Raw genomic sequence first — 21,320 nt, forward strand, 5'->3', positions numbered from 1 at the left:
TGGCCTTGTGCTTCTTCTGGGATCAGTAAAGGACTTCCCACAGCAGCCTGCTACGCTCATGTAAACAGCAGGACTGGCTGGTTAGACATCTGCTGTTCTCTGTCCAGCAGCAGATGACATAACTCAGAGTCATGGAAGATAGTCAAGTAAGGAAGTACAGTCACAGCATCACACAGTGGAATGAACAGAGACTGTCCAGCAGAGAACACTGACTGTGGTCACTGAAGGCCAAAGTAACCAACAGGGAACTTGGTTTCAGTCCTGCCTTGAAGCCCTGGAAAACTTGCAAAGAATCTTGCAAGGTGAGCGTATACCCAGGAAGCAATGGGGACATGCTCCCATGTCTGTTCTGAGATTGCAATGAATGGAAGGCTTGCTAAGGCAAGTGTGGAATCACAAGAAGTATCATTTCTGGATGTCTGATGGGACCTGTGAATGCATCTAGGGTGCCAAAAACCTGACAAGTTCTGTTATGGTTGTTGAGGGCCATGGATGATCTTGTGAGGGATCTGGATTTTCTGCAGCTGTTTTTTTCAATTCAGGGAGCTTTAGCAAAATTTCAAGTCACGTTTCAACCAGAAAAAAACTTTGCATTTAAAGGGCAGCTATTTCCTGCCTTCTAAAAGCCACGTGCTGCTTCTGTTTGCCTTGAAATTGGTCGTCACATGAGTTACAAGTCAGCTTCAGCTTGGCTTTTCCTGATGGAGAGTTTATTTATTTATTTATTTATTTATCCAAACCAGCACTCTGACCTAGCAGATAAGTTAATGTGGTAATCTTGAACAGATGTGATCTCTAGTTGTAGCTCTGATTGGTATAACCAACTGGCACCTACTACTACCAACAGATTCTGGGAGACTCTCCATAAAAGTATGAATTAAGCAAACCCCATGCAAGTGCTCAGCTGTCTGTGGGAGGCATTGAAATCCTAAATAGCAGAGATGAACACAGACAGAAGTTGTATAGAAACTGCTTTGCAGAAAGATATGCATGTGAGATAGGCTTTTCCCTTTCATAAAGACAAGTCCAGAACAAATTAATCAAGCACAGAGGTCACTATCCTGCAAATTCAGCCAGAAACTAGCAGGGTGCATGGTCTCTCTGCTGGGTTACTGTGTGGCTAAGAGCTGTGCGGCTGAACAGTGAAATCCTTGGGCACATCCCTGAGCACAAGTCCACATCACTCTGCTGGCTTTAGGTCTGTGGAATTGCATTGGACACAGACAGATTCCGGGAGGGGACTCTTCAGCCAAACCTGCCCTCTACAGACTCCTTTTATAATGCAGTTTGTGTTCTTGGCTTTGGTTTGCAGGTTGGAGCGAAGCAGTGGACTTTCTGGCTATCTCTATGCTGCCTCCGTGGTGGTGGAGTGTATGGAAAGTTGGTAATCACAGCCTGAGCCTCTGATTAATCAGCTGAGGCAAGTCTTGTGTCAGCTGTGGGAGCACAAGTGAGAGTAATTGAGCTGTGCTCCTGGGAGGGGTGGAGTTTGTTTCTACCTCCTATAGACCTCATGTAAGGCTGACCACAACTAAGGCAGCATCTCTTAGAGAGTGCTCTTTGGTAGTAATTGCTGCAGTGTTCCCTAGAAGACTGAAGGCTTCCATATAGGTGTGTACAGGGATGTTCTCTGGAAAAAGAGCCATTTTAGTGGGACTTTACAGGACAGCCTGGAGCTGTTTTGGGCAATATTTTGATTGATGAGACATCCACAGCTTCTCTGGGTAACCTGTTCCAGTGTCTGTCCACCTTCACAATGAAAAATTTACTCTTAGAATTTAATCTAACTCTCTTTTAGTTTAAAACTTTTCCTTCTTGTCCTATCAATATCTATACATATAAAAAGTTTATTTCCCTCTTTTTTATAATCTCACTTTAAATTGGAAGGCCTCAGTGAGGTATCGCAGGAGCTGTCTTCTTCAGACTGAACAAGCCCATATTCTTCAGCCTATTTTCATAGAGGTGCTGCAGCCCTTGGTAAATCTTCATCCTTTCCAAAAGCTCAATTCTTACCTGCGTTGGGGGCCCCAAACCTGGGTACAACACTCCAGCTAGGGCTTCATGAGGACAGAGTAGAGGGGGATAATCACTTTCATCATCCTGCTGACTACCCCTCTTTTGATGCAGACCAGCATATTCTTGGACTTCAGGGATGTGAGTGCACACTGTTGGCTCATGTTAAGTCTTTAATTTACCAGGACCCCTAATTCACCTTTCAAATTCGTATCTTTCCAATTTAGAGATAAGGCTGTGCTGCAGAACCATATAAAAGGCCTTGCATAAGACCAGGCAGTTGACATCCGTTGTCCATCAATACTGTCACTCCATCATAGAAAACCACCTGATTGGTCAGGCATGATCTGCCCTTGGTGAAGCTGTGATGTCTCAGATCACCTCAATGTCTCACATGCACCTTAACATCATTTCCAGGAGGATCTGCTTCACAGACATCAGCCTGTAGTTGCTGAGCCTTCATTTTTACGTTTCTTGAATACAGGAGTGATGTTTCTCTTTTTCCAGTCACCGAGAACTTCACCTGACAGCTACGACTTATCAAATATGATGGAGAATGGCTTGGCAACACATTGGTCATCTCCCTTAGGACCCTGGGATGCACGTCATGTGGCATCATAAACATGTACGTGTTCAGTCTCATGAGGTGGTCTTGGACTTGCTCTGCTGGGGTCCACTTCTGCAGGGCTGTTTGTGGAGCTGTCATGCTATTTGGGTGTGAAACCAGGATGTTCCCTCACTGTCAAATCTCCACTGCTCCAGTCAGCTGCAGGGTAGATGGCAGGATACATGCCCCAGCTATGCTCTAGCAAAGCTGGTGAGTGCCTGGAGCTTGAAGGAGGAAAGCTGGCCCGCAGTTAAATGGGAAAGCAGATGAGGTCCTGGAAATGCCTTTCCATGTGGGTGGGATGTCCCTTCTGTGCAAAGGTGATGCAACACTGCAGAGCTCAGGCTCTCTGACTGGCAGTCTTACACAGATATTTTCCCAGACATGTTTGCCCTGCCTTGCTGGTCCGCATAGGTATCAAGGTCTACTGGAGGGCTGGTGACATCCACAGTCACAACTGATAAGTGACTGTGGATGCTCTTTGGTCCCATTAGTCACTTCTCTTTGACCTCCGACGGGTTTCTTCTTTCAAGCTCTTGCTAGTCCCATTGTCACAGGCTGATTATGATATAGCTCTGGTTTTAGTAATAATTTAGGGTTAGCTTCTCTTAATCATAGGCCGTTTTAACAACAATTCAATTGTGCTTACTACTGTCAAATACAATGGCTTAGTTAAGGGTTTGAGAATAATAAGGTTAATCTGAAATTTACTTGCAGAGTATTCTGAGGGGAGGTTTAATTTCTTAGCATTCCTTTCATCATCTCTCAGTGAATAATGAGATCTGTCCCAAAAGGGACTCTACTTCTTCAGTGTTGAATCTCAAAAGTAGTCTGTACCAACTCTGGGGGAGATCAAAGATCACAGCAAGCTGTGGTTCCTCAAGGACTCAAGGGGTTGCTTGGAAACCCTTAACAGCAGGACCTTGAGATAACTGCCTTTAGTCAGGAAACTTCCATTCTGGCCACAATGCAGATGAGGCAATCCTGGAATTTTCTCCCAGTCATGCAGTTCCAGTGCTCCCATGCTGTACAGTTTGGTACCTCTCAGATCAGGCCACAGTTGAAGGAGCAGCCGTTCCAGGTATGTTCAGGGAGTGCCTGAGGATCTCAACACACTGTGCTTGAGCAGAAGCAAAATTGTGCCCGTGGCTTATGCAGAGATCACAGCGTGGCTTAGGGGTGGCACCACTACACCAGCGCTGTGAAAAGGAGCCGTTTTGTTTTCTTCTCTTCATGATAATGGTCATTTTAAATTATTGTGCTGATTCTTTTACAGAGGCAGACACCAGGATCTACACTTCTCAAATGGCTACTGTGGGCCAGGAATGTCACAAAAGCTGGTTTAAATCCCTATTACAAAGTGTGTTTACCTGCTTGTTTGGAATTTCAGTGTTTGCTCGAGATATGTTCCCAAAAATGCTGAGTCAAACTTCAAAGAAGAAGGAAAACCCCCACCGAAATGGGGGATAAAAGGCCCTCGCTAAACTGGGGACTTTGGAGACAAACTCCCAAAGACACCTTTGACGGAGAATTCCCTGAGGGGAAAACCTCGTCGAAGAACCCCCAGGACCAGCTTGCTGCGGAGCTCCCTGGCTGTCTCTCATCCCCCGCGGTGATCAGACGAGTTCCTGAGATCACCGGACCTACTGTGTACCTCGCTGGACCCACGGTGGTGACTATATCTCTTTTGCTCTCTGCAGAGACTCCTTGCTTATATTTCCTACTTTCCCTATCGCCTACCTTCCCTTCCCCATCTCCCTAAAAACGGCTAGGACTTTAATAAACTGGTTGGACCAACATTTGAACCGTTGCTTCTTAATCTCACACCGAGTATATACGCATATCAAAGAATCTTGCCTCCCTCCTACAAATTGGAGTGAGACAGTGGGAGACAATGTATGTTTTCTTATTAAATGACTATCCAATTCCTAGTAGCATAACTCTGTATTTGATGCGTTTGTGTGTATGAGGGTCTTGTGCCTGCAGCTGGACTGAGACCATGGTGCTGGGGACTAGAAACACCCACATAAAACATACCATCCAGCAGACTGGCCAGTGTCAGCATCTGTATGCGGTGTCTGGGGTGAGTATGGGTGTGCAGGTACAAGTCCTGTACAAGGTGACATCCCAGATTTCCTTTAGACTGAGATACGCTGTGATGCCATTTCTGTCACTATGGGTATTTCTTCTGTAATTCAACTCTTCACTCTGTTTCCACTTTCTAGCAAGGCTAGACCAAGGCACGAGCTCTTGTGATGGCTGAGCTTTCAAGGGTGGCTCTGACAAACCTGTGAGGAGCCTTAAGCATTCCTGCTCTATTTTTAGGGGTTTCTGGCTATTTCTAAGCCTGAGAGCCCTTGCTGTCTGGGGAACAAAACTGCATTGCCATGCCAGTACTGTGAGCATCATGGGTGGGAGCAATGATTCACAGGTGGGATTAATGATTGACCAGGGAGGAGGCGCAGTGCAAGAAATTCTTTGGTGATTGGTCTTCTTGGAGACTGCTGGATAAGGCTTGAAAGCTGTGGGCCATCATTCATCCTACGGAGGTAGGCGAAGTGGCAGGGTTTGGGGTACGCTCTTAGCCCCACAATGCTGCTGCTGTCCTGCTGGGCTGGGCTCTGCCTGCTGCTGCTCTGCCAAAGCTGCTGGCTGGAGGCTGTCAGGGGTAAGTAGGAATGTTCTTTCCCCATACAGGCTTTCTGGAATGCACGCAGCCTTCCTGGGCACACTGAGCAGCTCAGGGGCTAAGCTGAGCTCCTCAGCTCCACAGCTTTGCGTTTCTAGTTCACATCTCTGAGCAATGCATGTTTTATTTTGAACAGGCTGTGGTACCCTGCACCTTCATAGATGCCAGTGTTGGGGGCACAGGGATGTTCTCTGGGAAAAGAGCCATTTTAGTGGGGCTTTACAGGACAACCTGGAGCTGTTTGGGGCCAAATTTTGGCAGCAGTGGGATGTGGGTGGGGAGGTGGCTGAGGTAGGAGGGATAGCGCCTCTGTGTCATGCCCAGCTTCAGGGTGGGTGGCGTCCCTAAGTGTCTGGGGCCACATATAGAGACCACACATAGGGAGTGGGTATGTGATCCTGTAATGAATTAGACCAAATCTGTTTCCAAATCATAAATAATTTATTTAATTTGAGTAAGCAATCACAAGCAGCACCACAGCACTGGGCAACTCGGGGAATCAACAGCTCCTCTCGCGGCGTGCACCCCACCCACCGGCTGGCCACTTGCTTTCATAGTCTCTTATTTCTTCTGAGTGGCTGGGGTCTTGTGCTTCTGTGACTGCACCTTCTGTGTTACCACTGTGTTAGGCTTTATTCTTTCTTGTGGCTGGGTGCCGCTGCTTCTTTGTTACTGGGGGCTGAAACCTAGAACCTCACTCGACCCTGCTCCCGCCCAGCCCCCCCCCCCTGCCCCCCGCCCACCCCCTTAGCAACATCCCCCCCAAACATTTAGAAAATTTTTACATCCAACAAAATGAACAAACGTTTACAAACTTTTTACAATCCAAGTCTCAACTTCTTGGTTATTTTTTTCTAATACACCTTGCCCAAACTGCATGAATGGGGAAGCTCAAATGCATAGAATCATAGAATACCCTGAGTTGGAAGGGAACCATAAGGATCAGTGAGTCCAACATTTGTCTTCACACAGGACCACCCCAACTCTAAACCCTGTGTCTGTGAGTGGTGAACAGAAGTTTCATGAACTCCGGCAGCCTAAGGCTGTGCCCACTGCCCTGGGCAGCCATTCCATGCCCTTGGCTTTCTGGTGCAGCACCTGTCCCTAACGTTCAGCTGCCCCACCCCTGGCACAGCTCCATGTTGTTCCCTGTTCCATCGGACTCTGTCCCTGTCACAGAGAGCAGAGCTCAATGCTGCCCTCCACTGCCCTCACAAGGGGCTGCAGCCAACATGAGGCCTCCCTGCATCCTTCTGGGATGAACCTACCAGGGGACCTCAGTCACTCCTCATACGTCTTGCCCTTGCGACCCTTCACCATATTTTTAGCCTTCCTTTGGACACTGTCTAGCAGTACTATCTATGTTCTTCATACATTGTGGCGTTCACAGTTGCCTGCAGTGCAACTGCTACACAGCAGAGTAGAGAAAGACAGTCTCTTCCCCTGCCTGTCTGGCTGTGCTGAGCCTGATGCACTCAAGGGTACAGCTGGCCTTCCGGGCTGCCGGAGCATACTATTCACTCTTGTTAATTTGCTGCTGAAACCCCAAATGTCTTTCAACAAGGCAAGACTCATGCTGAAGTTCCCATCAGTTGATCCCTTATCTCTTTCCCCTCACCTAAGCACTGCTTCATGGCTAGGAAATGCACAACACAGACTAATTGAGTGATGGCCACCTGTAAACAAAGGTGTCTGAGCATCTCCAAGCAGCCTCTGTGGACTCTCCATGGTGTTTCAGCACTCTGCAACACACAATGCTTCAAGGGACAACAGCTTTTCCCACATAAGTCATGTTTTTTTCTCTCCCTCTGATTCGGTGTCCTGGTTTGTTTCTAGGTTTGGAGGAAGCAGTGAAGTGTGAAAGCATTACTGAAGCAACCATCGGTCAAGAGGCAAATTTCTCTTGCAACTTCTTGCTCCCTTTGGATGTCTTGCAAGTGACTTGGCAGAAGATAAATGGATCGTTCTTCTGGAACATAGCAACTTACAACCAAGCCCATGGGCTGCGACTGCAAGAATCATTTCAGAGGAAGACACGTTTCACTGTAGCAGCCCTGAACACCTCAGCCATCACTCTACTAAATCTCACCTCTGAAGATGCATCCTGTTACAGATGCATCTTCAATGTGTTACTTCGTGGCTCTTTCAGCAGCCCAGAGCTATGCCTCAAAATCCAGAGTAAGTTTCCCACTAGCAGCTTCTCACTTTCTGGCATGCAGCACAAGTCTGATGGAGTCACAGGGCAGGTGAAATGTTATTCGCTCCATCCATGTCAATTTGCCTCACAGCAGCATCTGTTCAGTGGATATTCTCCAGAATCACCACACGAGCCCCGTAGTGGTAGTGAAGGTAAATAAGCCTGGGGTTGCATTTGGTTAAGAACCCTAGTACAGAAGGCTGACCTGTCCAGCTTTGACCACTTACTCACCACTGAGTGTAGTAAACACATTCTCTCATCGATTCCTGAGCTAACGGAGGACCCTGAGTACCATTTGGCTACCATAGATTTCCTCACTGCTGTCTGCTCAGCAACAGGAAAGCCTCCCTTGTTATCACCTAGTTGGCTGATGAAGGCGTGGGCAAACCCCCCCGAAAATATACCACATACAAAACCCAAATGGAACAGTGACAGTGGCAAACAGATGTACCTTCTCTGCTAGTTACCTCAATACCTTGGCTTGTGAAGGAAAATGAAGTCATTTCAGCCCACAATAATAAGTCATGGCTGAGTTTACATGGAGAAGTGCAGCTTGAAGCAGGGAGTGGTTTTGAAATCAGTATCAGTAGTGACCCTGCTATCCAGCTCACAGGAAACAAAAATATCACCATGCTGTGTGTGATTTCCCCATTGTTTGGCTGCTGTTCTGATCAGCAGTGGTGTGAGCAGTTATAGTAGTGCAACTTGTCGTAAAGAGTTTGGTCTCGTTAGAGATCTTTCCTGAGAGTGCTGACCTTATGTGTGATGAATATTTCTTGATTTGAAACCATGCAGAAGGCTCCTTCCTATTGAAGGCTCCTTCCTATAGTACTTTTGTGGCTGTATGATGTGTGTGTATATTAGTTACGTAGGAATGACAGGATCACAGAATTGTAAGGGTTGGAATAGACCTCCAGAGATCATCAAGTCCAATCCCTCTGCCTAAGGAGGCTCCCTAAATCAGGTTGCAAAGGTGAACATGCATCTCTGTATGTTTCTATTTGTACGTAATCTCTTATTTAGGGATGATGTTCCCCAGCAGCATCCCCAGCTGGAGTGTATTAGCAGAGTAGTCCCTGGCTGTTGAATACTGGGGAGCAGTCTTTCTCATAGAGGGTCTCAAAGGACATCTCTCAGGAATGATGAGTAACTTCCCTAATTATGAAACTTCCCTTTACAGAAAGTGGAAATGCAAACAACAAAACAGAAGACAAAATACTGGATATGGGTTTCTCCAATACAAGAGGTATTTCTGGTATTTATTGAAAAGTAAAATGATTAATGTTTCAGTTTAGTCATAACCTCTGGAAGAGGACAGGAGGAATATACTGACACTCCTTCATGCTTTGTGTCTCTTTGTAGGTATTCAGAAGAGAATAGGCCTCGTGGTGTTCTTCATAGGTGCTGTCTTAGCAACCTTGATACTTCTCATTACATGGCTAATCAAAAGAAGGAGGAGAAAGTAAGAGTGATTTTCATTATCTTGTGAATAACATGGCTTACCTGTGTTATTTTTTTGCAAAATTGCAATTTGCCTTTCTCTTTCCTGTTGGTGTTTTTATATACTTGCACTGGAAACTCACCCAGGTGGAAACACTAGTTTTAAAGCAACAAGATTCACTCAAAATGCTAGATTTCTAAGTATTATTTGATGAATTTTTGTTGTTTGTTTTTCTTTCAGACTTCAGACGCACAGACCATATAGCACACCTGAAAAGGAGAAAGGCTTACAGCAGGAAGATGTATGTGAGCAATCCGGAAGCCTGACAATGTCAAAGGTCCAAGGCAGCACTTATCAAAATGAGGTAATACCATTGACCAGCACTTCCAGTATTTCTGCAAGTCTTTCAGAAGTCTTGTACAATTATTGCAAGGAACATGACAAAACTCTTCTGTCGAGATAGAATTGTAGAATGGCTTGGGTTGAAATTGTTCCTGAAGACCACCCAGTTACATCACTCTATCTTGGGTGGAGACCATCTAGACCAAGCTGCCCAGCATCTCATCCAACCATGTCTTGAATGATTCCAGGGATGAGACATCCACAGCTTCTCTGTGTAACCTGTTCCAGTGTCTGTACACCTTCACAATGAAAAATTTACTCTTAGAATTTAATCTAAATCTCTCTTTTAGTTTAAAATCATCCCTTCTTGTCCTGTCAATATCTATACATGTACCAAGTTTATTTCCCTCTTGTTTATAATCTCCCTTTAAATTGGAAGGCCTCAGTGAGGTATCGCTGGAGCTGTCTTCAGACTGAACAAGCCCAGATTTTTCAGCCTATTTTCATAGAGGTGATGCAGCCCTCTATAAATCTTCATCCTTTCCAAAAGCTCAACTCTTACCTGCATTGGGGGCCCCAAACCTGGGTATGCTGTCACTCCATCATAGAAAGCCACCTGATTAGTCAGGCATCATCTGCCCTTGGTGAAGCTGTGATGTCTCAGATCACCTCAATGTCTCACATGCACCTTAACATCATTTCCAGGAGGATCTGCTTCAAAGACATGAGGCTCATCAGCCTGTAGTTGCTGAGCCTTCATTTTTACATTTCTTGAATATGGGAGTGATGTTTCTCTTTTTCCAGTCACCGAGAACTTCAACTGACAGCTGCGACTTTTCTAATATGATGGAGAGTGGCTTGGCAACAACATCAGTCATCTCCCTTAGGACCCTGGGATGCATGTCATGTGGCATCATAAACATGTACATGTTCAGTCTCATGAGGTGGTCTTGGACTTGCTCTGCTGGGGTCCATTTCTGCAGGGCTGTTTGAGGAGCTATCACGCTATTTGGGTGTTAAACCAGAATGAGCCCTCACTGTCAAATCTCCACTGCTCCAGATAGCTGCAGGGTAGATGGCAGGATATGTTCCCCAGCTATGCTCTAGCAATGCTGGTGAGTGCCTGGAGCTTGAAGGAGGAAAGCTGGCCCGCAGTTAAGTGGGAAAGCAGATGAGGTCCTGGAAATGCCTTTCCATGTGGGTGGGATGTCCCTTCTGTGCAAAGGTGATGCAACACTGCAGAGCTCAGGCTCTCTGACTGGCAGTCTTACACAGATATTTTCCCAGACATGTTTGCCCTGCCCTGCTGGTCCGCATAGGTATCAAGGTCTACTGGAGGGCTGGTGGCATCCACAGACACAACTGGTGTGTGACTGTGGATGCTTTTTGGTCCCATTAGTCAATTCCCTTTGACATCCTGTGGGTTTCCTCTTTCAAGCTCTTGCTAGTCCCGTTGTCACAGACTGATTATGATATAGCTCTGGTTTTAGCAATAATTTAGGGTTAGCTTCTCTTAATCATAGCCTGTTTTAACAACAATTCAATTGTGCTTACTACTGTAAAATACAATGGCTTAGTTAAGAGTTTGAGAATAATAAGGTTCATCTGAAATTTACTTGTAGAGTAGTCTGAGGTGAGGTTGAATTTCTTAGCATCTTCTCCCCCAACTCCGGGGGAGATCAAAGATCACAGCAAGCTGAGTTTCCTCAAGGACTCAAGGGGTTGCTTAGGAAACCCTTAACAGCTGGACCTTGAGATAACTGCCTTTAGTCAGGAAACTTCCATTCTGGCCACAATGCAGATGAGGCAATCCTGGAATTTTCTCCCAGTCATGCAGTTCCAGTGCTCCCAGGTTGTACAGTTTGGTACCTCTCAGATCAGGCCACAGTTGAAGGAGCAGCCGTTCCAGGTATGTTCAGGGAGTGCCTGAGCATCTCAACACACTATGCTTGAGCAAAAGCAAAATTGTGCCCGTGGCTTATGCAGAGATCACAGAGTGGCTTAGGGGTGGCACTGCCACACCAGCACTGTGAACAGGAGCCCTTTTGTTTTCTAGTCTTCATGATAATGGTCATGGTTAATTATTGTGCTGACTCTTTTACAGAGGCAGACACCAGGATCTACACCTCGCAAAAGGCTACTAAATCTGTGGAGAAATCTGGAAGGGAACAAAGAAAGAGAAACCTGGAAGAGAAAAAAGAGGCTTCCGATTTCAGTGGAAGCTGGCAGCCAAGACAGTACCATACAGAACATATCCCATGAAGAGCTCACTGATTTTAGCAATGATATGCTGGGCTGCAAACTCATGAAGAATAACAGTGACACAGAGGAATATGAGGAGTCTGAATTATGCCCTGCCCTGGCTACTCCTTGTCCCAGTACAGGAGAGAAATCAGCCCACCAAAGCCCTGTTGCTTTAAGTGCTCCTCTGGACTAAGGACATCACGCGGGTGGGGAATTCAAGCTAAGGGCTCAGAGGAAGAGACAGCCTACAGAGGCCCTCCTGGTGCTGTCTCAGCAATCCTTCAGTCCCAGAAGTCAAGTGTGTATACTGTCAAGATAAACCACTACTGGAGCATCTTTTAAATGTAGGGGCCTTTGTTTTATGAGGTTGTGGGAAGTGGGATGGGATGCAGTGGAAGACAATGTATATTTTCTTATTAAATAACTTTCTATTTCTTAGTAGCTTAAATCTATATTTGATATATTTGTGCGTTTGGGGTCTAGTGCCAGAAGCTGGATTGAGAACATGGTGCTGGGGACTAGAAACACCCACATAAAGCAAACCACCCACCAGACTGTCCAGGGTCAGCATCTGTGTGTGGTGTCTTGGGTGAGTGTGGCTGTGCAGGTACGAGAGCCAGCAAGCATAGAGGTGGACCAGCTTGTAAGTAAGTAGAAGACGTTTGGCCTGGTAAGCATGGGTGGACTAGCTGAGTCCTACCACTGTGGAGAAGATGGCACTGTCTTCCTGTCAGAGGCACCTGGCAGTCAGGGTAGGAGCAATGGGAACAAGAAGTTCCCACTCAGTGTGATAAATGTTTTTTCCTTACTGAGATGTAGGACAGACATTGGAACAAGAGCTCAGCAAGGCTGAGGAGGCCCCAACCTCAGACACAGACAAAATTCTCCTGGACAGGGCCTGGAGCAACCTGATCTCCCTACTCCTGCTTTGTGCATGGTCCTGTACAAGGTGACATCCCAGATTTCCTTTAGACTGAGATACCCTGTGATGCCATTTCTGGCACTATGGGTATTTCCTCTCTATTTGGACTCTTCACTCTGTTTTCCCTTTCTAGCAAGGCTGTGAGAGGAGAGGTCATGGTTGTGGAAGGCTGTGAATTTACCATATTGACCAACACATTACTGCAGGTTCTCCTTTGGTGCTCCACAAATAATCAGGCAGAAGGATCTGTGCTGCAGATGCACCAAGGCCCGTGGGAGTGTACCAAGACAGATATTTGGGAAAGTGTTACCTGTTTAAGAGCTTAGGATGGGAAGCTTCCTCTGTTCTCTATTTTATTACAGGAAACTTTACTCTCAAGGAAGACTTCTGCCAGCTTGTGCAGCTTCAGAGCAGAGTGTATTTTTCTCCAGTGGCTCAGTACCCTCTAGTGGAGGAGATCAGAATTTGTTGGTGGAATGGATCGCAGGTGGAAAAGGCCTCCAAGGAGTGCCTTCGTAACTCGAGGTGCTTGTTTTTATTTTCTGATTTGACTTGGTCAGGCGTATAGAATCATAGAATCTCCCATGTTATAAGAGACCCATAAGGATCATCGATTCCAACTCCTGGCTCCACAGAGGGCCTCCCAAAAATCAGACCATGTGTCTGAGAGTCTTGTGTAAACATTTCTTGAAGTATGTCAAGTTAGGTGCCATGACCATTGCCTTGAGGAATGTGTTCCAGGGCTTATTGCCCTTTCGGTAAAAAACTTTTTCCTGTTATCCAACCTGAAAGCTTGGCTATCTTGAACATCCAAAGTACAAAGAAGATAGTTAATCCTTTTCCAGGTAAGTGGTATCCAGGGCCACAGACAAAAACCTACGTGCTACACTGCTGCCTTCCAGGTTCCTGCTTTGGGCCAGTGTTCACGTGTTAGGCCTTGTGCTTCTTCTGGGATCAGAAATGGACTTCCCACAGCAGCCTGATACGCTCATGTAAACAGCAGGACTGGCTGGTTAGACATCTGCAGTTCTCTCTCCAGCAGCGGATGACCTCCCTCAGGGTCATGGAAGATAGTCAAGTAAGGAAGTGCAGCCACAGCATCACAGAGTGGAATGAACAGAGACTGTGCAGCAGAGGACTCTGACTGGTCACTGAAAGGCAAAGTAATCAACAGGGAACTTGGTTTCAGTCCTGCCTTGAAGCCCTGGAAAACTTGCAAAGAATCTTGCAAGGTGAGAGTGTATACCCAGGAAGCAATGAGGACATGCTCCTAAGTCTGTTCTGAGATTGTGATGAATGGAAGGTTTGCTAAGGCAAGTGTGGAATCACAAGGAGAAGTATCATTTCTGGATGTCTGCTGGAACCTGGGAAAGCATCTAGGGTGCCAAAAACCTGACAAGTTCTGTTATGGTTGTTGAGGGCCATGGATGATCTTGTGAGGGATCTGGATTTTCTGCAGCTGTTTTTTTCAATTCAGGGAGCTTTAGCAAAATTTCAAGTCATGTTTCAACCACATACCACTTTGCATTTAAAGGGCAGCTATTTCCTGCCTTCTGGAAGACACATGCTGCTCCTGTTGGCCTTGAATTTGGTTGTCACGTGGGTTACAAGTGGAGGCTTCAGCTTGGCTTTTCCTGATGAAGAGTTTAATGCTTTTATTTATTTATTTATCCAAACCATCACTGTGACCAAGCAGATAAATTAATGTGGTAATCTTGGACATATGTGATTTGTAGTTGTAGCTCTGATTGGTATAACCAAATGGCATCTAATGCTGCCAAATGCTTCTGGGAGACTCACCATAAAAGTATAATTTAAGCAAATCCCATGCAAGTGCTCAACTGTCTATTGGAAGCACCGAATTCCTAAATAGCAGAGATGAACACAGAAGTTTTATAGAAATCGCTTTGCAGAAAGATATGCATGTGAGATAGGCTTTTCCCTTTCATAAAGACAAGTCCAGAACAAATTCATCAAGCACAGAGGTCACTATCCTGCAAATACAACCAGAAACCATCCGGGTGCATGGTCTCCCTGCTGGGTTACTGTGTGGCTAAGAGCTGTGTGGCTGAACGGCGAAATCCTTGTTTCCATCCCTGAGCACAAGCCTACATCACTGCTGGCTTTAGGTCTGTGGAATTGCATTGGACACAGACAGACTCGGGGAGGGGAATCTTCAGCCAAACCTGCCCTCTACAGACTTCTTTCATAATGCAGCTTGTGTTCTTGGCTTTGGTTTACAGGTTGGAGCAAAGCAGTGGACTTTCTGGCTGCCTCTATGCTGCCTCCGTGGTGGAGGAGTGTATGGAAAGTTGGTAATCACAGCCTGAACCTCTGATTAATCAGCTGAGGCAAGTGTTGTGTGAGCTGTGGGAGCACAGGTGAGAGTAATTGAGCTGTGCTCCTGGGAGGGGTGGAGCTTGACTCCACCTCCTCTAGACCTCATGTAAGGGCTGACCACCACTAAGGCAGCATCTTTTAGAGAGGGCTCTTTGGTAGTGATTGTCTCAGTGTTTCCTAACAGACTTCAGGTTTCCATATGAGTGAGTTTTTCTTGTCAATAATCTTTTGGATGTTTATTACCTTCTTTATGTTGTTGTCAATGTGCAGGGAGTATCCAACTCCTCTTCTTCCTGTAAGTCCTTGCTGCTGGATCTCTCTGGGGACTGCAGGGTTGGTGCCCAGCATGGTGCTCAGTGAGCATCTGGGCAGTAACCTTTGTGTAGTGCCTTTCTTCACTTCTTCCCAAAGCAGTGAAAAACTGGGAGCTGCTGTACTCTCTCTGGCCACCAGCCACCTGCATTACTCAGAACAGTTACACCTTGCAAGGCACGAGCTCTTGTGACGGCTGAGCTTTCTAGTGTGTCTCTGACAGGCCTGTGAGGAACCCCAAGCATTCCTGCTTCTTTTTAGGGGTTGTTGGTTATTTCTATGCCTGAGAGTCATTGCTGTCTGGGGAACAAATCTGCATAGCTACGCCAGTAATGTGAGCAGCACAGGTGGGAGCAATGATTCACAGGTGGGATTAATGATTGACCAAGCAGAATGAAGTGCAAGGAAGTGCTTGATGACTGGTCTCCTGGGATAGGAGTCATTTGAAAAAGCCACAAAACCTGTGGGCCAGCCTCCATCCAACGGATGGTGGCAGAAGTGGCACGTTTTGGGGTACACACTTGGCCCCTCAATGCTGCTGCAGGACTGCTGGGCTGTGCTCTGTCTGCTGCTGCTGCTCTGCCAAAGCTGCTGGCTGGAAACTGCCAGGGGTAAGTAGGAACGCTCTTTCCCCCACAGAGGCTTTCTGGAGCGTGAGCAGCCTTCCTGGGCGCGTGGAGGATTTCAGAGGCTAAGCCGAGCTCCTTAGCACCACAGCTTTGTGTTTTCAGTTCACATCTCTGGGCAATGCGTGTTTCTTTTTGAACAGGCTGTGGCACCCTGAACCTTTATGGATGCCGTCGTGCGGGGCACAGGGTTGTTCTCTGGAAAAAGAGCCATTTTAGTGGGACTTTACAGGACAACCCAGAGCTGTTTGGGGCAATATTTTGGCATCAGTGGGATGTGGGCAGTGAGGTGGCTGAGGCAGGATGGATAGTGTCCCTGTTTCACACCCAGCTTCAGGGTGGGTGATGGCCCTAAGTGTCTGGGGCCACATATAGGGACCACACACAGGGAGTTGGTAGATGATCCAAGTCTCAACTTCTTGGTGTGTTTTTTTTTTTTTTTTTTCCCTAATACACCTTGCCCCAACTGCGTGAATGGGGAAGCATAAATGCACAGAATCATAGAATACCCTGACTTGGAAAGTACTCATAATGATCAGTGATTCCAACATTTGTCTCCACACAGGATCACCCCAAGTCCAAACCCTATGTCTGAGAGCTTCTTGAACTCTGGCAGCTTGAGGCTGTGCCCACTGCTCTCTGTTGCAGCACCTGTCCCTGACCCCCATCTGCCCCTCCCCTGGCACAGCTCTGTGCCTTTCCCTTGGACTCTGTCCCTGTCACAGAGAGCAGAGCTCAGCGCTGCCCTCCATTTCCCTCATGAGGGGATGCAGCTGCCATGAAGCTTTCCCTTCAGCCTTCTGGGCTGAACCAACCAGGGGACCTCTCTCACTCCTCATATGTCTCGCCCTCCTGACCCTTCACTATATTTTAGCCTACCTTTGGACACTGTCTAATAGTTCTATGTCCTTCCTACATTGTGGCATTCATTGCGTGCAGTGCTCTAGGTGAGGCTGCACAGCACAGAGTTGAGCAGGACAGTTCCTTCCCCTGCCCAGCTTCCTGTGCTGAGTCTGATGCACTCCAGAGTACACTTGGCCTTCCTGGCTGCCAGAGCATACTGATCACTCTTGTGAATTTGCTGCTGTACCCCAAATGTCTTTCAGCAAGGCAGGACCCATGCTGACATTCCCATCAGTTGATCCCTTATCTCTTTCTCCTCGCCAAAGCACTACTTCATGGCTAGGAAATGCACAACACAGACTAATTGAGTGATGGCCACCTGTAAACAAAGGTGTCTTAGCGTCTCCAAGCAGCCTCTGTGGATTTTCAATGGTGTTTCAGCACTTTACAAGACACAATGCTTCAAGGGACAACAGCTTTTCCCACGTAAGTCACATTTCTTCTCTCCCTCTGATTCTGTGTTCTGGTTTGTTTCTAGGTTTGGAGGAAGCAGTGAAGTGTGAAAGCATTACTGAAGCAACCATCGGTCAAGAGGCAAATTTCTCTTGTGACTTCTTGCTCCCTTTGGATGTCTTTCAAGTAACTTGGCAGAAGATAAACGGATCTTCTGTCTGGAACATAGCAACTTACAATCAAACCCATGGGCTGCGACTGCAAGAATCATTTCAGAGGAAGGCACGTCTCACTGTAGCAGCCCTGAACACCTCAGCCATCACTCTGCAAAATCTCACTTTTGAGGATGCATCCTGTTACAGATGCATCTTCAGTGTGTTCCCTCATGGCTCTTTCAGCAGCCAATATCTATGCCTCAAAATCCAGAGTAAGTTTTCCACTAGCAGCTTCTCGCTTTCTGGCACGCAGCACAGGTCTGATGGAGTCAGAGGGCAGGTGAAATATTATCCTCCTCCATCCGTGTCAAATTTGCAACACAGCAGCATGTGCTTGGTGCCTGTTCTCCAGAATGACCTCCCCAGTCCATAGTTGTAGTGAAGGTAATTAAGCCAGGGGATGCTTTTGGTTAAGAACCCTAGTACAGAAGGCTGACCTGTCCAGCTTTGACCACTTACTCACCACTGAGTGTAATAAACGTCTTCTCTCATTGATTTTGGTGCTAACAGAGGAACCTGAGTACCGTTTGGCTATTAAAGATTTTCTCACTGCTGTCTGCTCAGCAACAGGAAAGCCTCCCTTGATATCACCCATTTGGATGATGAAGTCCTGGTCAAGCCCCCGAAAATACACCACATATGAAACCCAAATGGAACAGTGTCAGTGGCAAACAGATGCACCTTCTCTGCTAGCTTCTTCTATGCCTTGGCTTGTGAAGTAAAATGAAGTAATTTCAGCTCACAATCAAAAGTCAAGGCTGAGTTTGCATGGAGAAGTACAGCTTGAAGCAGGGAGTGCTTTAGAAATCAGTATCAGTAGTGACCCTGCTACCCAGCTCCCAGGAAACAAAAATATCAACATGTTGTGTGTGATTTCCCCATTGTTTGGTTGCTGTCTAGATCAGCAGTGGCGTGTGCAATTATAGTAGTGCAACTTGTCGTAAAGTCTGGTCTCATTAGAGATCTTTTCTGTGAGTGATGACATTATGTGGGATGAATATTTCTTGATTTGAAACCATACAGAAGGTTCCTTACCTATAGTACTTCTGTGGCTGTATGATGTGTGTGTATATGTGTATATTAGTTATGTAGGAATGACAGGATCACAGAATTGTAGGGGTTGGAAGAGACCTCCATAAATCATCAAGTCCAATCCACCTGTCTAAGGAGGCTCCCTAAATCAGGTTGCACAGGGAACCTCTCTGTATGTTTCTATTTATACATAATCTCTTATTTAGGGATGATGATCAAGCAGCATCCCCAGCTGGAGTGTACTAGCAGTGTAGTCCCTTGCTGTTGAATACTGGGGAGCAGTCTTTCTCATAGAGGGTCTCATAGGACATCACTCAGGAATGATGAAAATCTTCCCTAATTATAAAACTTCCTTTTACAGAAAGCAGAAACACGAGCAACCCAGAGGTCAAAAAGATGGATGTGGGTTCCCCCAATACAAGTGGTATTTCTGGTATTTATTTAAAAGTAAAATGATTAATGTTTCAGTTTAGTCACAACCTGTGGAAGAGGACAGGAGGAATATACTGACACTCCTTCATGCTTTGTGTCTCTTTGTAGGTATTCAGAAGAGAATAGACCTTGTGGTGTTCTTCATAGGTGCTGTCTTAGCAACCTTGATACTTCTCATTATGTGGCTAATCATAACAAACTGGAGAAAGTAAGAGTGATTTTCATTGTCTTGTGAATAACATGGCTTATCTGTGTTCTCGTTGCATTTTGCCTTTCTCTTTCTGTTGTTGTTTTTATATACTTGCACTGGAAACTCACCCAGGTGGAAACACTAGATTTAAGGAAACAAGAATCACTCTAAATGTGAGATTTCTAAGTATTATTTGATGAATTTGTGTTGTTTGTTTGTTTTTCTTTCAGACTGCAGGAACACAGAGCACATCGCACACCTGAAAAGGAGAAAGGCTTACAGGAGGATGTGTGTGAGCAGTCCATTAGCCTGACAATGCCAAATATCCAAGACCGTGCTTATCAAAATGAGGTAATGCCAATGCCAGCACTTCCAGCAATTCTCCAAATCTTTCAGAAGTCTTGGATAGTTATTGCGAGGAACATGGCAAAACTATCTGTTGAGATAGAATCATAGAATGTCTTGTGTTGAAAGTGTTCTTGAAGACCACCCAGTTACACCACTCTATCATGGGTGGAGACCCACTAGACCAAGCTGCCCAGCATCTCATCCAACCATGCCTTGAATGATTCCAGGGATGGGACATGCACAGCTTCTCTGGGTAACCTGTTGCAGTGTCTGTCCACCTTCACAATGAAAAATTTTCCCCTTAAAATCTAATCTGAATCTCTCTTTTAGTTTAAAACCATTCCTTTTTTTCCTGTCAATATCTATACATATACCAAGTTTATTTCCATCTTGTTTATAATCTTCCTTTAAATTGGAAGGCCTCAGTGAGGTGTTGCTGGAGCTGTCATTTCTCCAGACTGAACAAGCCCAGATTCTTCAGCCTATTTTCATAAAGTGCTGCAGCCCTCTGTAAATCTTCATCCTTTCCAAAAGCTCAACTCTTACCTGCGTTGGGGGCCCCAAGCCTGGATACTATACTCTTGCTAGGGCTTCGTGAGGATGGAGGGGGATAATCACTTTCATCTTCCTGCTGACTGACCCTCTTTTGATGCGGACCATCTTAGTTAAGGGTTTGAGAATGACAAGGTTCATCTGAAATTTTCATGCAGAGTATTCTGAGGTGTGGTTGAATTACTGGGCATCCCATTCATTATCTCTCAGTGAATAATGAGATCTATCCCAAAAGGGACTCTACTTCTTCAGTGTTGAATCTCTAAAGTAGCCTGTCCCAACTCTGGTGGAGATCAAAGATCACAGCAAGCAGAGGTTCCTCAAGAGCTCAAGGTGTTGCTTAGGAAGCACTTAACAGCAGGACCTTGAGATAACTGCCTTTAGTCAGAAAACTTTCCATTCTGGCCACAATGCAGATGAGGCAATCCTGGAATCTTCTCCCAGTTGTCCAGTTCCTGTGCTCCCAGGTTGCACAGTTTGGTACCTCTTAGATCAGGCCACAGTTGAAGGAGCAGCCGTTCCAGGTATGTTCAGGGAGTGCCTGAGCATCAACACAGTATGCTTGAGTAAAAGCAAAATTTTACCAGTGGCTTATGCAGAGATCACAGAGTGGCTTAGGGGTGCAACACCACACCAGCGCTGTGAACAGGAGCCCTTTTGTTTTCTTGTCTTCATGATAATGGTCATTTTTAATTATTGTGCTGACTCTCTTACAGAGGCAGAATCCAGGATCTTCACATCGCAAAAGGCTACGAAATCGGAGGAGAAATCTGGAAGAGAACAAAAAAAGAAAAACCTGGAAGAGAAACAAGAGGCTCGTGTTTTCAGAGGAAGCTGGCAGCCTCAACAGTACCAGCCACAACATACCCCAAAATGAGTGATATAAGTTGAGCAATGATGAGCTGCTCTGCACTCTCCTGAAGAACAACAGTGACACAGAGGAATGTGAGGAGTCTGAATTGTGCCCTGCCCTGGCTACTTGGCCCAGTACAGGAGAGAAATCAGCCCACCAAAGCCCTCTTGCTAGAAGTCCAGAGGATCACCAAGGACTTCATGCATGTGAGGAATCCAAGCTACGGGCTCAGAGGAAGAGACAGCCTATAGAGGACCTCCTGGAGCTGTCTCAGCAGTCCTTCTGTCCCAGAAGTCAAGTGTGTATACTGTCAAGATAAACATCTACTAAAGCATCTTTTAAATGCATGGGTCATTGTTTTATGTGGGTATGGGAAATGAGATGGGATGCAGCGGGAGACAATATATGTTTTCTTATTAAATGACTTTCTATTTCCTAGTAGCTTAACTCTATATTTGATGTGCTTTTGTGTATGAGGTCTAGTGACAGCAGCTGAGCTGAGACCATGGTGCTGGGGACTAGAAACACCCACATAAAGCAAACCACCCACCAGACTGGCCAGGGTCAGAATCTGTGTGTGGTGTCTTGGGTGAGTGTGGGTGTGCAGGTACGAGAGCCAGCAAGCATAGAGGTGGACCAGCTTGTAAGTAGATGACGTTTGGCCTGGTA

The 21,320-nt window shown here is 46.1% G+C and overlaps 1 protein-coding gene, 1 long non-coding RNA gene and 1 pseudogene across 3 annotated transcripts; all 3 read left to right on the plus strand.

The window, feature by feature from the left end:
* Window positions 1–3,598: 3,598 nt before the first annotated feature.
* LOC146762557 (uncharacterized) lies at window positions 3,599–4,419 on the plus strand. The gene is made up of 2 exons (XR_014942325.1): window positions 3,599–3,701; window positions 3,897–4,419. It is a non-coding gene; the product is annotated as an uncharacterized LOC146762557 (long non-coding RNA).
* A 721-nt stretch (window positions 4,420–5,140) lies between these two features.
* Window positions 5,141–11,974, plus strand: LOC107321478 (uncharacterized). The gene is given in 8 exon segments (XM_015878424.3): window positions 5,141–5,288; window positions 7,146–7,487; window positions 8,687–8,752; window positions 8,869–8,968; window positions 9,188–9,311; window positions 11,394–11,661; window positions 11,664–11,837; window positions 11,840–11,974. Coding segments are annotated over 8 exon segments (1,209 nt in total). The 5' UTR covers window positions 5,141–5,212; the 3' UTR covers window positions 11,899–11,974.
* A 2,723-nt stretch (window positions 11,975–14,697) lies between these two features.
* LOC107321458 (uncharacterized) lies at window positions 14,698–21,092 on the plus strand (annotated as a pseudogene). The gene is made up of 6 exons (XR_014945860.1): window positions 14,698–15,718; window positions 17,115–17,456; window positions 18,638–18,709; window positions 18,817–18,916; window positions 19,129–19,249; window positions 20,515–21,092. The product of XR_014945860.1 is annotated as an uncharacterized LOC107321458 (transcript).
* The last annotated feature ends 228 nt before the right edge of the window (window positions 21,093–21,320 follow it).

The sequence above is a fragment of the Coturnix japonica genome, chromosome 1 (assembly GCF_054131305.1).
Source record: "Coturnix japonica strain WE chromosome 1, WE-NBRP24, whole genome shotgun sequence".
NCBI lineage: Eukaryota > Metazoa > Chordata > Aves > Galliformes > Phasianidae > Coturnix > Coturnix japonica.